The sequence below is a fragment of the Equus przewalskii genome, chromosome 17, assembly GCF_037783145.1.
Source record: "Equus przewalskii isolate Varuska chromosome 17, EquPr2, whole genome shotgun sequence".
Lineage (NCBI taxonomy): Eukaryota > Metazoa > Chordata > Mammalia > Perissodactyla > Equidae > Equus > Equus przewalskii.
Window position 1 is genome coordinate 9,292,172 of NC_091847.1, and position 19,451 is coordinate 9,311,622.

General features: G+C 38.9%; 1 protein-coding gene across 50 annotated transcripts in view; it reads left to right on the top strand.

Moving 5' to 3' along the window:
* CLASP1 (cytoplasmic linker associated protein 1) overlaps positions 1-19,451 on the top strand; it is a 258,954-nt gene that overhangs the window by 128,573 nt on the left and 110,930 nt on the right. For all 50 annotated transcript variants that reach the window (XM_070581077.1, XM_070581036.1, XM_070581055.1 and 47 more), the window contains 3 exons: positions 14,494-14,646; positions 17,558-17,631; positions 18,801-18,893. In XM_070581077.1, the coding sequence (XP_070437178.1) occupies positions 14,494-14,646; positions 17,558-17,631; positions 18,801-18,893 (320 nt within the window). The remainder of the gene's footprint in view (positions 1-14,493; positions 14,647-17,557; positions 17,632-18,800; positions 18,894-19,451) is intronic.

The window sequence follows — 19,451 nt, forward strand, 5'->3', positions numbered from 1 at the left end:
ATATTTTGTAATTGCTTTGATAACTAAAAATTGTGGAGGAAACTTAGAAAAATAATTGCTATGCATATTTACATTTAGCAGGGAAAAATTGTGAAACCTACAGATGTATTAACAGTAATGTTAACCTTCGAGGTCTAGAGAGGAAGTAGGCACAGTAAGTCGAGGTTAGCTGTGTTTTCATCACCCTCTGTTTATTTCATGTGCTTTTAATTTGTTTCTGCTCTCTTGTGTTCACAGTATGTGGGTTATAAGTTATTTTGCAATTATAAGACATTTGTTAATAAGTATAAGCTGCCTTGAACCTACTGGCTAGAAATTTCTAAGGTTTCCCAACATTGGATAGAGGAAAAACACACTTTAAGTCCTGGTGGTGGTGGGATGCTGCTTTTGTCTTGAGAATCATCATATACAATTTTTCCTTCCCTCTTAAAGATTTGCATTTTTAAAATGCAAAAATGGGGAACTGAAAAACTACAAAAGAAGTATTGTTTACAAAAAGTCTTTATTGATTAGCCTTCGGTCTTTCCTTGGAGGTTTTACCACGTTTTGGCAGCATTGAAATGACTGCGAGAACTCCATGTGAACAAGGTTTGTGTTTGCAGGAAGAGTGCAGTTGATGTGATGTGAACAGCCGCTGTCAGTCTCGTTGTCCTCTGGGACGGTCTTCCTGGTAGGCTTTTCATTTGTTGTCTCTGAGGGATGTTTCCAAACCCTTCAACTGAAACAGGTGTTACACAGAGTGAACTGTGCACAATAGTAAGTGCTCATTTGTCTCCCACTGTGAGGACGTTGGCACACATCCAGCTCATTTGCTCTGTGTTTATTTTGTAGTGGATTCTTACTTAAGGTGTGTATATCTGTCTTCTTAAACTATGTTTGGTTAAGTTTGCTGAAAATGGTCATATTGGAAGATGCTGCGTATCTGCTTGTTAGTTATATTTTGCAATTGAGAATTGAAAGCATACAGTGATAGTAGTCCTTTTTATTTCATCCTTCATTACAACATTCTGTATTCAGGTTAAGCTCCTGCAGGAAATCAATACCTGGGCAGGAGAGTTAAATCATTCATGTTCTGAACTGACCTCTTTTTAGAGCCAGCCCTTCATTTGAGGATTTGAGAGTATATTAAGTAGCTTTTGTCTTAAGTTGTTGTATTTTGGATTGCTTTTTAACAACAGGGCAAAATAAATATGGGAGTCGACTGTTTTATGTTAAAGACCATGGAGAAAGCTTTGTGGGTCTGAATTTAAAATAAAGTGTTCTTTTGCTTGATAATTCCTTTTGAATTGCCTACCTCCTTAGTCTCTGTTAACCTGAGATTCAGGCTTAGAAGCATTGGTAACTTTTACCCTAAGTAGCTGCAAATCTAGTAGGAAATGAGGAATGAAAAGCTACTTCTTGTAGCGGTGGCATGTTTGAATCTTCCTCTGTCAACCCATGATTAATAAGGGACCCATTAACAATCTGCAAAATAGAACATCAGCGATTCTACCATGATTCTTGTAGACTTAGTATTTTCAAAGTACTTTCCCGAATGTCTTTTGTTTGTTTTTGTTTTGTGATCCTCACAGCATCCCCTTAAGGACTAGGCAGGGCAGCTTTTAAACATGGATACGGGACATTTCAGATTTTATTTATAGGTTGGTGGCAGGACAGAGAGCAGAGCTCTGGACTAGACCCTCTTGGACCAGTCTCCCTTGTTTTTAAAAGCAGTTTGGTATTCCTGGAGGAGAAAGTGCAGGGGAAGATGGACAAGGACCTTGTATGCCCCCCTAGAAGCTGAGATGCTTATTGTAGACTGTTTACTTCTCAGAGTTAAATTTAAAAAATTGAGTGTGGGGTAGAGAAACTGATACAGGGTGGCCAACTTTAATTTTACCACATAAAACAACAACAACAACACAAAACCCCACCTTATCTCTTGTTATTTTGTAAAACAAGGGACATTAACATCAATAAAAAATAAAAAGATGTAGTTAGGGATAAAGGGTAGTCCTTTAAGTGGAATAAATTTAGCTTTCATGAGAAATTTACAAGTTTTTCCTTATAGTTCTCAGTTTGGTGCAGACTGGTGTAAATAATCCAGAACGTGTCAACAGTCCTTTAAGTGGTTTTTGGGTCTGGGTGACTGGATTGTAAGTGGACAAGTGACTTTGGGGGCAGGAATGAGCATGTGGACTTTGGAATCCCTTAAACTGAGTGTGAGTGCTGTGTCTGCATGAGCAGGGTGTGACTTGGGCCAGGTGACTTGTCTGTTAGCCTTGATTTCCTCATGTTCGAGTTGGAGGTAATAATTCCTGCACCACTGTGGAGAGTAAGTAAGATGGTGCATATGGATAGCTTGGCAGAGGACCCGGACCATAAATATCGTCGTATGTCATACAGGGACACAACCCAGTGTGACAGCATTAGATGATCTAATGAAACTTGGACTTAGGTTTAAAATGATATGGCTGATGTTTTTGTTTAGATGTGGAAAGCTCTCTTAAGAGAAACAAGATGCAGAATCAGATCTATAATAAAATCTCTTAAAAAGAAACTGCATCCAATGCCCAGATCTTGGTTTCTAACGCCAGCAGGGCTCCATAGGGAAGTGACTGATTCTGGGGCTAGGGCAGGGAATATATATATGATGAGCCTCATGAGCCTATAGTGTCAGAAAATAAGGAAGTGCTCAACAAAAAGCAAAACAAAACAGTGATGGGGGTATGTCAAAGGGACACAAGAGTCAACTGAAAGATTCCCAATGACCAAAGCTGGAACGATTTTAGCAACAAAATTAAGTAGGATTGGATTATAACCCAAAGTATAAGATAAATTTTGATGGGTCCATACTCATAAAAATGAATGATTGAGTAAATATGTAAATGAGGGAGAGGAGACAAAATCTCCCATGCAAAGTTGTTCCAAATCATTTATGTAGTTACTCCACCCTGGAGGAGGAGAGCGTACCTTCCTGCTCCTTGTGTGATATGCATAGTGACTTCCCTCCAAAGAGTACAGTATGGAAAGGGAGAAAAAGAGTAACTATACAGGGCAGAACTGACAAACACCACCTCAGCTAGGTCGTCAAGGTCAACATCAGCAGTGTTGGTGACAACATGTACTCTTATTACGATATGAGAAGAATTGCATGTTACCTCCGTGGTCTTCCTCCTCCAAACCTTTAAGCTCTGTCTAAACATGACAGAAAGCTCAGGCAAACACGAATTGAAGGATATTCTGTAACCTACCCAACCAGTACTCCTCGAAACTATTACGGTCATCCAGAATGAGGGAAGTCTGAGAAACTGTCACAACCTAGAGGAGCCTAGGGAGACCAAATGTAATGTGATATCCTGAATTGGGTCCTGGAACAGATAAAGGACAGTAGGAAAAAAGTAAGGAACTCTGAGTAAACTGTGGACTTTAGTTAATAATATGTATCAATATTGGTTCGTTACTTTTAACAAATGTACCATACTATTGTTAGATGCTAATAATAGGGAGACTGAGTGTGGGGTATATGGGAACTCTGTACTGTCCTCACAGCTTTTCTGTAAGTTTAATGTAGACATGCATCGCTTAGTGACAGGGATACATTCTGAGAAATGCGTCGTTAGGCAATTTTGTCATTCTGCAAACATCATAGAGTGTACTTACGCAAACCTGGATGGTATAGCCTACTATACACCTAGGCCAGATGTACTGATCTTATGGGACCACCGTTGTATACATGGTCCTTTGTTGACTGAAACGTCATTATGTGGTGCATGGCTGTACTATTTGAAAATAAAAACTTTATTAAAAACAAAAAACTGGAAAATAGTAAGGGAGTTGGAAGAGAAGCTTTTTATTCTCATTTCATTTTCTTCTGAATATTTGAATTACTTAACCGTTTGTTTATATAAGCATTAATTTTGTTCTTTGAAAAAGGTTGCAGAGTTTATCAGAGTAGTGAGATTATGTGCTTTTATTTTTTATGTTTTGGATGTTCTGTGTATTTAAAACATCTATTGTTATTTATTAAAAAAAAAAAAAAAGATTGGAGGCAAAGAGAGCAATTAGGAGACTGTTTCAGTACAGAAATCCACCTAAGAGGTGAGGAATACGTGAATTAGGACAGCCGTAGTGGGACCGGAGCGGGAACGGAGTGAGAGATGGTTGAAGTGGCGCTGGCCACACTTAATGATTATTTGAGTCGGTGGGTGGGAGAAGATGTGGCAGGAGATTATAAGGGAGAAGGGAGACTTAGGAAGAATTCCCTATTTTTGTGTGGCTGACTGGATGAATGGTGATAGGACCAACTGAAGTAGGGAACGTGGAGGGTGAGCAGGTTTTGGCGGGTAGGAGACGATTATAGTTTTGGACACTTGAACTTAGAATTTTGTATGTGGGTTTGATTCAGGTGGCTTTGTATCTTGGAGTAGAGATGGGGCTGGTATAAGAGGATTTAAGATTTCTTAGAACATGGGTGTATTTTAAATTGTCGTCTTATTTCTCTGTGTCTTCTTATGCAGAAGTATGATTATTTGCCTCCTTTGGGTCTTGAGAATGAAGTAATGAAAGCAGGAATGGATGATTTGAAGGATTATTGCACAAGAGGCAAATAGCGCTTGCAGTCACTTTTAAGTAAGAGAAAACATTCTCGTAGGAAACTTTTTCCAAATTTGGCTCTGAATTTTTCCAGCTGACTTACTTTTGTTGCCTATGTGCGGTTGTCAAGAAGAATTGGGTCAGGATTGTTACAATGATAATTAAAATAACATTTCCAAAAGAATGCAAGGTGTAGATCTAATACCTGTGGGATTTGGGTTCTGACATTTATTAAGTATAATGCCGTTTTAGGCCAAGTTCAAAGGTACAGTAAGTACTGTGGTCAAAAAGAGAAAGAATATTTAATCAGTGAACGGATACACTGTGAGTTTTGTTAATATGACTTTAAGACATTGTCTAAGGTGTTGAGATATTAGTTGTGATTCCTAGAAGGTCACTTTTAGTTTTCAGTCATCAGTATACACATTTTATTTATAGCCCTTACAGTTGCTTAAAACTCCCCCCTTTCCCGTGAAATAGTAAAAATGTATGTCCAAATATGTTCACTTAAAAGATTAATGTCTACACTGTCCCTTTTGAGTACTTTTGTGAGAAATAAGTAACAATTTAAATGCCCTACTATTCTGTAACTTACTATCATGAAGAAGTTTGGGGTTATTATAATTATCGTTATTAATTAGTAATTACCAGCTCCTGTTTGGCACGTCTTTGTGCCTATGCTGTGCCAGCACCAGTCCTCACAGCTGCCTGTCCTTTCTTGGCCAGGGGCTTCATACACATTATTCCTGCTAGAATATACTTTATTCATCACCCAGCTTAACATCTGCTCAGTTTTCAGGCACCGCTTTTCCTGATACAAAGACTTCCTCAGGAACGCCTTGCCTGGACCTCTGTAGCCTCCAGCAATTTCCTTTCCAAAGGCTCGTCATGCTGCCTGGCTGGCAGCTCTCAGAGTAGGGACTGCTTTGTTCTCCGAATTGCCAGCATCCGGCTCAGGGCCTGGCAGAGGGTGGGCATTTAAACACATATTCCAAATTCACCAATAAAAGGTATGTGGATGATCCTCATTCTCCAGATGAGAAGCAGGCTCAGAGAAGTTCAGTAACCCGTCTAAACTAAGGAAGAGTGCTGGGATTTTTGTAGTCTGGAGACCTCTTTGAAGTCTGTGTAGTTTTCACCACTACACGTGCCGCCTCCCAAGGTTAGAGTCACTTGTGGAAGACTGAACTCCAATTATTGTTGCGTTTTCTCAGTGAAACCACCCACTAAGTGATTTACCCCTCTTGCTAGAAATGCCAAAACCTTTGTTCAGCATGAAGGACTATAGCTCTGAAGTCAGGAGGCTTTCATTGGCCGGTTGCCCGGGATGTCCATGCACGGAGGCTGCTTCCAGGTTCCACTGGGACGGGGCTGAGCCAACTGCATAAGCCGACGGCACTCCATGTGACTGTACCACCACCTTATGTACAATGTCCCTTCTGTCACGGATGCCTAGTCATTGAAAACAAATCTACCCACTGACCTTTGGGATTGAGAGAGTTGATTGAGCAAGGGAGATGAAAAGTTCTAGTAAAATAGGCTGGGCTTCATGGGTTCTTCTTATAGCCAGGTTCAAGACTGAATAGGTATATACGTTTGATTTTTATAAAAATGAAATTGGAAAAAACCCCACAATTGAAAGGCCCTCTTTTCTATCTTAAAACTTGTTTTTGGCATCTTTAGTCTCCTTGGATTTCTTTCTTCCTTTCATTAAAGTTATTCCTAAAGTGTTTTATTTTTCTTGATGCTCCTGTTAATTGAAGTTTCTTAATTTCATTTTTAGATTATTCATTACTGATGTGTAGAAATGCAATTGATTTTTCTGTATTGGTCTTATGTCCTGCAACCTTGCTGAACTCATTAGTTCTAATAGTTTTTCAGTGAATTCCTTAGAACTGTCTACATGCGGGATTCTGTCATCTGTCAACAGAGGTAGTTTTAGTTCTTCCTATCTAATCTGGGTTTTTTCTCTTTCTTTTTCTTTACTAATTGCCTTGGTTAGAACCTCTAGTACAGAATGGCAACAGAGGACTTCTTGTCTTGTTCCTGATCTTTGAGGGGCAAGCATCTAGTCTTTCACTGTCAAATGTAATGTTAATAGTATGTTTTTTATTAGTTCCCTTCTAATCCCGTAGTGTTTTTAGCATGAAAGGGTTTGTTTGGGATATTGTCAAATACTTTGTGTCTGTTGAGCATATTGTTTTTGTCTTTTATTCTATTAATATGATGTATTAAATTAATTGATTTTTGTAATTAAACCAATATTGCATCCATGGGATAAATCTTACTTGGCCATGATGATAATTCTTTTTGTATGTTGCTGGATTTGGTTTGCTGATATTCTGTTGAGGATTTTTATGTCTATATTCATTAAGAGGTGTTGATGATTCTATGCTTAAGAAATTGTCTTAAGTAAATAATTTTCTAAAGTAAGCAAACATCTCTTACAAGAATTAATTAAAATAATGCACAGAAAGCACTTAGCGCAGTGCTCAGCACATAGAAAGTGGCCAGTTTATGCCAATTGCTTTTCTTAGTGGCAGTTGTTTATTATCATGACTCCGATCATAGGATCTTGAGTTGGACAGACATGGACTTGAATCCTGGCTTCATCCACCTTCTTTCTAGCCATGTGACTCTGGGCACATTATATCTGGATGAGTTAAGTTTTTGCATCTTTAAGAGTGATAATAGCACTTCCCTCTTAGTGTTGTCAGGAGGATTTAATGAGAATACGCAAAGCACCAAACACAGGGGCCTGGCACAGTTATGCAAGCAGCTAATTCCTGGATGAGATGAAGTAAAAGGCACACGTTTGGCCATGTAACACAGAGAAGGGCACAATTGACTCTGGACAGAGCTGGGCAAGATCTCTGAGGAGCCAGCAGTAGACTAGTGTTTTCAAGAATGTGTAGGAGTGTGTTGGGCATATCTGGTAAGACTGGTAAACAGCAAAGGCTTTGATCTGTGAAAAATCACAAAAGAAGAAATTTGGGGATATTTACAAAAGCAGCCAGCCTTTGGGCTTATTATCATGTCCCTGTGTGTAGCCTCCTTTTGGGAATGCTAATTATATTCTAGTTACTAGGCTGCCACATTTCTTACTCCCTTGAAGAATTTCAGTAACGGAGTGGGTGAATCTGAAAGCCTGTCAGGAATATCAGCTTCTACAAAGTGACCCTGATGCAGTGAGTGAAACAGAGAGTTAACTGTCTTTGCTTTAGGAAATGAGGCATGTCCTCCTCATTGGGCTTCCACCAGTCAAAGCCTGCCTCTGGAGAAAAGAGAAGGAAAAGCTTTGTGCTGTAGGTTCTGGCCTTCCTGGCAGCTGGACAATGTAAGAGACATTTCTTAGTTCCTGTGACATTTTGATCATCCTCATAGATGAGTATATAAATTTTCTAAATAGACAGTATAATCCAAAGCTTGTAATTACAAAACTTAAAATCTGTCTTTAGACTGATAGTTTCTCTGCCACCCCGTACCCAAGTCCATAGTCACAGTGATACGTAATGGTCTGTCCGATCGTCTTTGACCTGTGGAATCTGTCTGTGTCTTGTTGCCTTATATCTTCCCCTGCCCAGTCTGATTGAAGCTCACTTCTGAGGCTGCTAGGGCTCTGCTGGGGCTTCCTTGGGGATTTTAGAATCTGAGTGTGTTGAGGCTGACAAAGGGACTGCTTCTGCCCACCCGGTGCAGGCCTGGACAGTCTCCAGCCACCATCCAGCATCTTGACCACAGTTCAAGACTTGTTCAAGACAAGTTCACAGACTTGTTTAGCTTTTAGGATTCTGCTCTTTTGCTTTTAAGTCCATGAATGACTGTCTTTGTGCTCTGGCCTTTTTGTTTTTTCACAGGGTCCTGTTTCTTCTGTGTTTTAAAATCTCTTTTTACCAATAGTCCTTTTTGGCATGCTATTTTGCTGCTGTTTCTCACTTTACTGTGCCTAACTGGGTTGCCAGGAGTGGGATGATTGAGAGCTGGATGAAAATTACAGTGTCACTCTGTAGAAATTTCGTGAGTCATTTTTAAATATCTTGTTCCAGTGCTTTAAAAGGAGGAATGGAGCTCAAGTGATTTAAAGGATTAAAGGAGGTGATGGAGGCTGGGAAGTGAAGGCTCCAATTATCTTATTCCAGGTTTCTACCCCAGACTGTCACATAGGAGGAGTGACCCTCAGATGGCAATCTTTGCGTTGGTGGCAAATTAATTAATTATTTCTTTGGGCTCAGGGAGAACTTATCCTTCCGAAAGACCATTGTCTGTGTTACGTGTTGTCATGTTGTATGAAAATTTTTGAACTGTTGTAATGGCGTAAACCAGCATAGCTAAAAATATGCATTTTCACACGTTCTTGCAACTAGAAAAAGAGCTTATATCCTCACATTTGTCAGCTTAGCTCAAAACCCTGAAGAAAATGGGATTTAAAGGACTAGTCCAGTGCAGTGTGGATTGATTGAGTTGAGAAATACTGGAATATGTTAGCTCTTGAGACTGCAAGGCTCCTCATCCTGGGCTGGACCAGAGTGGGTCCACTCTGTAACCACAGTCCAGTTGCAAATGCAGCCTACTTTTCCAGTTAAGGAATGGCATGTTCTTCATAAGAGAATTTCCCAGTTAACTGAAACTAGGTTGCCTTTCTCAGGGCCTAACCTCCCTTTTATCTTGATTTTAATTTCTAGGTGTCCAAAAAGCTGGGAGACATAGGGTTGGCTTATTTTTAAACAGTGTGTTAGTTTTCAAATAATAGGCTCAGTTGGCCTTTATCCTCCAAATACCTTTTCAGGTGAAGTATCTCTAAATTTAAAGCAGTTTGTCCAACTGTTAATCTGGAAAATGAATATGCTTTTTCTTTTTTCCCTGAATTTCCAATTCAGTTAGAAAATATGAATTTCTTTGTTAATACACAGATCACATGAAAAATAATTTAATCTTGATGGTGCAGGGTTGTAGTTATAAGCACCTGCTGTTGTGCTATTAAGTTGTATAAATGTCATTTGACCTATGTACTGGCACTGACATTCTCAGCAGTTTGGGTTTGGGGGTATATCTATGCATGTGTTTGCTTTTTCGGTTTCTCTTTAGCTGTCAGGCTTTCAATTGTCACTTCTCATTAATGTCACTATGCTTAACTCCTGCACCCGCCTTCTTACTATTTTTATATTTAGTTGCTTCTAATCTGGTTAGAAAAAAAGATCAGTAAGCCTGCTAGATTTGTTTCCAAAGGGTAAGCGAAAAGACTGAGTGGGACTCTTAGAGCTCAGTTTTAAAAAAACCTATCTCTGGCTGCTCAGTATTCTTTTGCCTCCTTCCCTTCCTTGGGAGGCGTTTCCATACAGATATTGGTGATGAAACACACACCTTCTCAGTGCAGTAGTACACCATTATGTGACATATTCAGTAAATTTGGACAAGTTATAATTAACTTTTAAAAATATAAGCTATCTGAGGACAGACTCTGAACTGCTTCCGTTTCTTCATGCTTTCTCAGCTTTTTGTGTGCCATTCCATATGGCAACATATGTCCTAACTGCCACTGTATCCTTTCTCTGGCCTCCAAGTTGTCTGCCTATGACATGAGAATATTAAAAAAATGGAAACTAGGGACTGGCCCCGTGGCCGAGTGGTTAAGTTCGCGCGCTCCACTGCAGGCGGCCCAGTGTTTCGTTGGTTTGAATCCTGGGTGTGGACATGGCACTGCTCATCAGACCATCCTGAGGCAGCGTCCCATGTGCCACAACTAGAAGGACCCACAACGAAGAATACACAACTATGTGTCAGGGGGCTTTGGGGAGAAAAAGGAAAAAAATAAAAAATCTTTAAAAAAAAATGGAAACTGAATGTTGACTGTTTTGTTTTTGCTTCAAACCGTCAGGTATCTTTTACAGAAATGCCTGGAGAAAGTCTTATATTTATCCACATATATGTTATGTCCAATACTCTTCATTTTGTTATGTAAATCCAAGTTTCCATTTGGTGTTGTTTTCCTTTTGCCTGAATATCTTTCTTTAACATTTCTTGGAGTGCAGGTCTGCTGGTGACAAATTCTTTTTTTGTTTGTTTGTCTGAATAAGTTTTTATTTAGCCTTTATTCTTAAAAGATATTTTGGTTGGGTATAGAATTCTAGGCTAATAGTTTCCTTTTACCTTTTCAAGATGTCATTCCATTGTCTCTGGCTCACATGGCTTCTGATGAAGCCTACTGTCATTTTGTTCCTCTATATGTAATGTATCTTTTTTCCCTCTGACTCCTGCTGGGAGTGCAATTTCACGTGTGTTTGACTGCTTGATATTATCCCACAGGTCTCTGAGACTATTCTTCGTGTTTGTTTTTTTTAACCTTTTTTCCTTTGGTCTCTGTGGTTAATATTGGTTAAATTTTATTACTATGTATTTAAATTCTCTGATGTTTTTTCTTCTGCAGTGTCTAATCTGCTTTTAATTCCATTCAATGACATTTTCTTTTCAGATACTGTGTTTTCTTAATTTATAGAAGTTCATTTGGTCCTTTAAGTTTTTTTTCTCTCATTATGTCTATTTGTTCCTTTATTTATTTATTTTCTTTTGAGGAATATTAGCCCTGAGCTAACTACTGCCAATCCTCCTCTTTTTGCTGAGGAAGACTGGCCCTGAGCTAACATCCGTACCCATCTTCCTCTACTTTATATGTGGGACGCCTACCACAGCATGGCTTTTGCTAAGCGGTACCATGTCTGCACCCAGGATGCGAACCGGCAAACCCCGGGCAGCTGAGCAGCAGAACGTACGAACTTAACTGCTGCTCCACTGGGCCAGCCCCTATTTGTTCCTTGAGCATAGGGGCCGGCCCTGTGACTGAGTGGTTAAGTTCACTCACTCTGCTTCAGTGGTCTGGGGTTTCACTGGTTTGGATCCTGGGCGTAGACATGGCACTGTTTGTCATGCTGAGGCGGCATCCCACATGCCACAACTAGGAGGACTCACAACTAAAAATATACAACTATGTACTGGGGAAATTTGGGGAGAAAAAGCAAAAAAAAAAAAAAAGATTGCCAACAGTTGTTAGCTCAGGTGCCAATCTTTTAAAAAAAAAAATACTTAAGCATAGTTATAGTGGTTTTACTGTTCTTAGCTGCTCATTTCAGCATTTCTTAGTTTGTTACTATTTTATGATTTTTTTCCCCTCCTGATTAAGGGCCGCATTTTCCTGCTTCTTGTCATGTTTATACAATTTTGATGAGATGTTGTATATTGTGAATGTTACATTGCCAAGTATCTGTATTTTGTTATATTTCTTTAAGGAATGTTATGCTTTGTTTGGCAAAGCAGTTTTAAGTTACTTGCAGATCTGATTAACTCCTTGAGGCCTCTTTTTAAACTTTGATAGGGTAGGCTTAATGTAGCCTTCACTCCAGAAATAGTTCAGCCCTACTCCTCTGGTCTGCCCTTCGGGGTGCCTCCACTGAATGCCTCACGTGAGTCACCAGGAACGTTCTGCTCTGGTGCTCAAACATCTTCCTGCTTTGTGTAAGCTTTGGGAATTGCTCACTTTATAGTTTTGTGGTCATTTTTTGCCCTGCCTTGTGGAATTTCACTCACACATGCATGACCTCTTAGAACTTAGTACACTTCTAGAGCTCTCTTTCTGTGTAGCTTCCTCTTTTCTAGCACTCTGCCCTGTAACTTCCAGCCACCTCAGCCTCCCTGAACTCTGATCTTCATTTTTTTGACTTAGCAAGTTTACCAGGTTCAATTTGGCTTCCCCTTCCCTGTGTTTAGTGGCGTGGAAATTATCTCCAGGCAGAAAGTTGGGGTGATTGTGTAGCTCAACTTGTTTGTTTCCCTTCTCTCAGGGACCACAGTTCTGCACTCCCTATTGTCATCTGGAAGTGCTTGTTTTACATATTCTGTCTGGTTTCTATTTACTGTAAAAGGTTAAATTTGGTCCTTGCTAGTCTATCATTGCTGCAAGCAGAAATCCCAGGAATTCCAGTGAAATTGTTCCATTGAGAATAATTCTCAGTAACTGAATGCAATTCTAAATGCCATGACTGCCTATGTTAGAAAGACTACACTAAACACAATTTACATGAATTTTTGAGTAGAACACAATGGTGTCCTCATTAGCCCCGTTCATTATTTACCTTTCCCACAGACGGGAATTGTTCGTGTTCTGAGCAGAATAAAGATCACAGTTATTCAACGTGGTTGAATAATGGTGGTGGTTCAAATGCTCCTGTAGTTCCCCTGAGGACAGACAAGCTGAGATCAGTTCTTGTCACTGCTAGTGCTGGCAGTGTTCAGTGGGCAACCTCTCCTTTGGGTTGTCCTTATCCTTATTCTGTATATTAGACTAAATTTTACTCTTGGGAAGGGCCTTATTAATATGCTGTACAGTTTAAGAATCACCTTTGGAATCCACATGGAAAGTCTATGCTAATAGACCACTGAACGTCTGAATCAATAAGAAATTGGTGGGTGGATTGAAGCAACCATCTGTCAAATAGCATAGCTTGATACAGCAATCTGGGAAATTTAAAGGTGTGTTGAAGGAAGCTAATCTGCACAAGGATATGCATTTGTAAGGGTGTGTCCTATTCTGTATCTCCCCTCAACGACCCCTTTCCCCCATGTTGAATGAAAGAAGCCATGTAATTTGAAGTGGATTGTTGGTGAGTTGTAAGGAACATTAGTGTCCTGAGTAGACACAAGACTTGGCCATTGATGTTTAGCTAAGAAGCAACTAAATCAAGAAAAACAGGGTGCTATTTGTATCTGGTTTTGGTCAACAAATATTTATTTCAGACTTAGTGGTAAAGATATAATGCCCTTTTTCAGAAATCATGATTATTGCCAGCCTCAGATGTTAGTTTTCGTTTTTTGTTTTTAATTTCTCTTAAGTTCTTTGTTTAGCCTCCTGAATGACTCACACTTGCTATATAAGCCCTTGGTATTCCGTATAGTACACCATGATAGCTTTAATTTTCCGTTATCAAAATGTTGTTTATAAATACGTTGATTTTTTAAAACCCAAGGATTTTTTTTCTCTTTAATTTTAAATGCAACTTAATATTGATTGGATCCACTGCTGCTTAGAAAGTTTAGAAGTTAATGAATTTATGAAAAACTGCTCAACCTCACTAAAAGAGAAATGCAACATTGAAGAAGTAGCAATTTTTTGCCTATCAAATTGGTTGAAGTTTAAAAATGATAATACTCAGTGTTGGCAAGAATGTGGCAAGATGGACACTCCTTTGAACTTCAGGGGAAAATATTTATCTATATGACCTTTTCTGAAGATAAGTTTGGCAGTATACATCAAAAACTTCTATGCTCTCTGACCTAGTAATATTGCGTCTAGGGATTTTTTTCTTAAAATTATTAGAAATTTCAACAAAAGTGCAAGTGAGAAGGTGTATGTTCTAATATTATTATTTCTAAGGGGGAGGTGTTTAGAACCACCCTAAAATGTCAGCTGTGGCATTTTCTGGTTACAAAGTACCATGCAACCATTAAAATGATGTTGATGAAGAATATTTCATCACGTGGAAAACTGGACATATTTGAAATAAGCAGTATTCCAAAAGGATATATAGTCTCATGTCAGCTGTTATTAAAAAATGCATGAAAGTATGGTCAGAAATATGCCAAAATGTTAGAGTACCTGTTTCTAGATGGTGGTTTTATGAGAGGTTGTTTCTATCGTTATGTTTTCTCTATTTTCTAAAATTGGAATGGGAGAGCATTCTAGATCATGTGAAAGCAAACGTGATGTTTGTAGCTTCATTCTGGACTTAACGAAGGCCTTCCTAGACCCTGGACTGGGACTTCAGATTCCAAGAGTAGGCAAAACTATTTATCTCTAAGGCTAGTTGTTTCAAATTTAAGTGAAGAGGTCCTTTTTCTTTTAAAACAATGATATCTGTGCTTACTTTTCAGATAAAAATTTTGATGATGAAGATTCTGTGGACGGTAATAGACCGTCCTCTGCCAGTTCTACATCATCCAAAGCTCAACCAAGCTCACGGAGAAACGTTGGAATGGGGACCACCCGCCGGCTTGGATCATCCACTCTTGGATCCAAGTCCTCAGGTGAGACCACGCTCCATGTGGTGGTGTGGAGTCAGCTATGCCACCATTTAAAACCAGACGTGCATGGTACTTGCCTTCTGTGTCCTTTAGAAGTGGAGTAATCCCATTTGCAATATGCCTCTGCTTGCTGTTCTTTAATTAAATTAGTGCTGTCCTGTCAGTGCTGATAAGCTGGTAGGATGTAAGTTTGAGCTGCTGTGTTGCCACATTTTGGTAAGATAGAGCCTGTAGGAGAATGCAGCCATCACAGAGGAAAGCACACACAGCAAAGAGAGGAAGAGCAAGAGTGCACCCTGATGGCATTATGTGGTTATTGGGCTCCAGCAATGCCTGAAACAAGCTTGGGGCCTTTTTAGCCAGTTTCTGTTTATCAAGAATGAGACTATCCGCAAGTCAGATTGTACTTCCTGTTAGGTATTTAAAATGTATTTTGTTCCTACAAATAGCATCGTTCCTTCTGAGACAAGTATGGATGCTGAATTTAAGGAAATGGTAGGAATTAGCTCTCTGAATCTTTGAAAATTGGTTTACAAAGATTTCTTCCCTATGTCCTTCCTCCTCCACCCCTAATTTAAATAGTTTGAGTCCTTGTCATATACAACTTCCATTTTGCTGTCAGATTTTGAATTTACGTGCAAATTTCCTACTTTTTACCTCTAAAAATTGAGTAGCCACTGCTTTCAGAACCATGCTCACTGTTAGCGTTGGGCTTTTGAGCTTGGCTGGATGGGCTAAATGAAAACTGGATAAGGATTAGCATTAGAATGCTGTCTCTTCCTGCTGGTCTTCCGTGCCTTCTGAACTGGCCCAAGAATGTTGATGTTTTGACTTGATCAGCTTGGTGCTGCTGCAACACCTCTACCACCAGCATCCCTGTCAGTGTTAAAGGAGCTGTACTGACAGTCAGAATGACGTTCACATCTGGGGTGGCAGAAGAGAAGCTGTGCTTGTTTCTTACATTTGTTGTTGTCATTCTTAGATCTTTCTGATCTTTTTTTTTCTTTCTGGTGTATTAAAAAAAAATTTTTTTTTCTTATTGAGCTTAAATTCACATAACATAAACTTAACTGTTTTAAAGGTGTAACAATCCAGTGGCATTTAGTGTGTTAACAGTGTTGTGCAACCACCACCTATGTCCACTTCTGAAACAGTTTCATCCCTCCCAAAGAAACCCTGTACTCTTTAAACAGTTGCTCCCCATTTCTTCTTTCCCCCAGCCCCTCACAGTCAACAATCTCCATTTTTCCCCCCTGCTTTTTCTCCCCAAATCCCCCCAGTACATAGTTGTATATCTTAGTTGTGGGTACTTCTAGTTGTGGCATGTGGGACACCTCCTCAACGTGGCCTGATGAGCGGTGCCATGTCCGCGCCCGGGATCTGAACCAGCGAAACCCCGGGCCGCTGCAGTGGAGCGCGCTAACCCAACCATTTGGCCACGGGGCCGGCCCCAACAGTCTCCATTTTTTCTCCATTAATTTACCTATTCTAGATATTTCATAGAAATGGAGTCATACAATATGTGATCTTTTGTGTCTGGCTTCTTTCACTTAGCATAATATTTTTGAGGTTTATCTACTTTATAGCACATACCAGAATTTCATTCCTTTTTATGGCTAAACAATCTTTCTGATCCTTTTTCTTGATATATTCTTGGGTGGCATCCCTTCCATGAACAAGGCTTAGAAAACTTCTGTATGATCAGACCACTCCTTTTCCTTCCCATTCCTCACCCATACCCCTTCCAAAAATCCCAGCTCTGTAGATTATGCAGAGATATCAGCCTTGTCTTTCCTGTCAGCCCCACTCTCATCCGTTTTGCGTTTTAACACCGCAGTCATGACTTCCTTGTTGACTCCTTCTTGTCACATTCCTTGGGCTCAGGGACTGTGGTTGGTCTTCCAATCCTCTTCAGTATGTGGATGCGTGGCACAGCGCCTCACTCAGAGGATGTGCTCAGGACCCATCTGTTCAGGGAGATGCAGTCTTTAGACTAAAGCAGACACTGAGCTCCACATCACAGTGTGTTGCTGCTCTTTATAGTTAGCTGTGAATGCAGTGTGAGTAATCATCGAGTGAGAACACACATTTACTGCTACCAAAATGGTTTTTAAAGCCCTGTTTTATCTAGCCAGACCATCATGACCTCAAACACCAGATAGCTTGTCTGCTGAGAAGCTCTATAAAAGCACTTAGACTAATCAATGTAAATCATTAACAAGGGTTACACAGATGACTGTAGGCACCAATTGTGAAACCTTTATTATGAAAAAAATCTGATAAAATGTCACGATAGGCATGTGTGAAGTTTATATTAGCAAAAAGAAAAAGGTTTCTCCCAAATGACAGCTATTAACTTTTAAGTATATAAAGCATCTTACGACAACTTTATGGGGGAAACTTGCTACTGATCCATAAATGAAAAATTCAAAGTTATCATAACTTCAAGGAAATGGAAATGCTTTGAGACTAATATAAAGTTTAAATGAAACTGTTAAATTCTTTGGAACTTACTTGAATATTTCACAAATTTGTTATGCTAGAGTCCTAACAATAACATAATCTAATTTATTCCCTGAAGAATTAAATTTTCTATTATATCTGTTTATTAGGGATCTTTCAAAAGATTTGTACATTAATAGAGCATACATCTTCTAAATTCTTTAAAGACTAGGCTGTCTCTCCTTAAAACAGTAGTCTCTTTAAGTGACTTTAAGCTAATGTATATAATATTGTAGAATTGCTATACTTCATCTTGATATTAACATCAGTAATGTTTTTCAATTCCACAACACTAAATTTTTATTGTCTTTAAAAATATAGTTACAAATCTTTCAAAATGTAGTTGTGATTGTGTATATTCAGCCTCATCCAATGTACGTTGTTCCATTTTAAAAATTAACCTTTTTCATAGCTGCAAAAGAAGGAGCTGGTGCTGTTGATGAAGAGGACTTTATTAAAGCATTTGATGACGTCCCTGTAGTGCAGGTGAGTGAAGATATTGGAGTTTGGTTAAAAACAAGGGTAAGCTTCCCCTTCAAATTTCATTTTTCGTATATGTGATATAGGAACTCTCCCTTACTAGATAAGGTAATTTTAACTATTAAGATTACAGGAGATCTGAGGTTGCAGACTAGGAAATGTTGAAGCCTCTTGTAGCTGAAGTGAAGAGCAAAAGCCAAGTCCCAAGATGAGCTTCCAGTGAGAACTGGAGAGAAGCTGCCTACTCTAGTAAGAAGTTTGTAGGGCAGGCGACATAAAAGAGAAAATAAAATGAGTGATTAGATTAGATAAGAGAACAAAGATTCATGCTTATTTAGAGAATTTTCTTAGAAAAATTTGTAAATTTGAAGGATTTTGGTGTCTGAAAAAATTTAAAGAATGGTTTAATAAAATCTTAGTTTGTACCCGCTTGATGCTTCACTTAAGTAGCTAACAGATGAAGCAGAGATTATTTATAAGAGTTGGGGTACAGTCACATAGTTTAGGTGCTTTGTGCCTCAGTGTTGTCCATTATTGAGTGGGGTTTAATAATACTTTTCCTCATCCTACAGTCCTGTCTGTGCTTGGGATTCCTGTAGCACTTAATGTCTGTATGGGTCACTTGTTACGTGCTGCTTGATTGCCATATGTGTATAAATCAGATAACAAGCATCTTATTAGGCTCAAGTTCATCCTAAAGTCTTTGACCTTCTCAGCATGCCTCATTCTTGATTGGTTGTTCCCATACCTGTGTTACAAGTAAAATATGAAGATAAATGAGAAAGTAGATTTGAAAGTGTTTAAAGTTACAGGTATAGGATGGTGGTGTAAATAATACCAAGAGTAATACATGACTTCTGCTCACTGACTGCTTCCAAGTAGGCTTCTTTCTCTTTTGTACATGAAATCATCTGTTAAGTTTATAGTAAAGCTATGTTTGAGGCAAGGTTATCCATTCACGGACATCAAATCTAGTGGTTATATATTCACAGTGGGGAAAAAGCTCATTCTAAGACAAGTCTGTCTAGATGTGTCTAGAAGGATCTAGAAGGATCTCATAGGTCCTTCTGAAAAATGAAATGGTTTCTTTTACTACATTTACTAAATGCTTTTGACTTCATATAATTAAGAAGTAATCTTTGTTTATATTGATTGTAAATTAATTTTGCTTACAGATTTATTCCAGCCGAGACCTTGAGGAATCCATAAACAAGATTAGGGAAATATTATCTGATGACAAGCATGATTGGGAGCAAAGAGTAAATGCTGTAAGCTGTTGACTTCATGTGATTACATTTTCATTAGATTTATTTAAATACTCTAATTACTTTATTATGAAATTGGGGTATAACGCTAATGAATTTTAAGTAGTAGACATTTTAAATATAAATAGTCATATTTACGCTTTCACTTTTTACTAGAGTAACCTCACTTCTATTTCTATTTTTAAAACATCCAACTTGCACCCTTCTATATATCCCGTACTTTTGACAAAGCCTGACTGGGTTGTCTGTTGAGGGCCTGCACTCTCACTGTAGTAAAGACTGGATCCTCTGATGGTTGCCAGTAAAGCGGCTTCTTAGTGGCATGTTCAGTGTGTGTCCCTCTGTTCCTTTTTTCATATAACTTGCTAGAAAATTCTGTCCTTCTATTTTTAGAAGAGGATTAATGAAAATAAGTGGGCTAAACATTAAAATGAGGGTGTGTCTTCTCTCAGGAAAGCTGTTTCACAGTGGTTGGCTGGCAAGAAGAGAGGTGGTAAAATTGCTGTTGTATTCTGTTCCAAATTCAGACCAGCCTTTTAGTGATGCTACGGTGGGGGATTC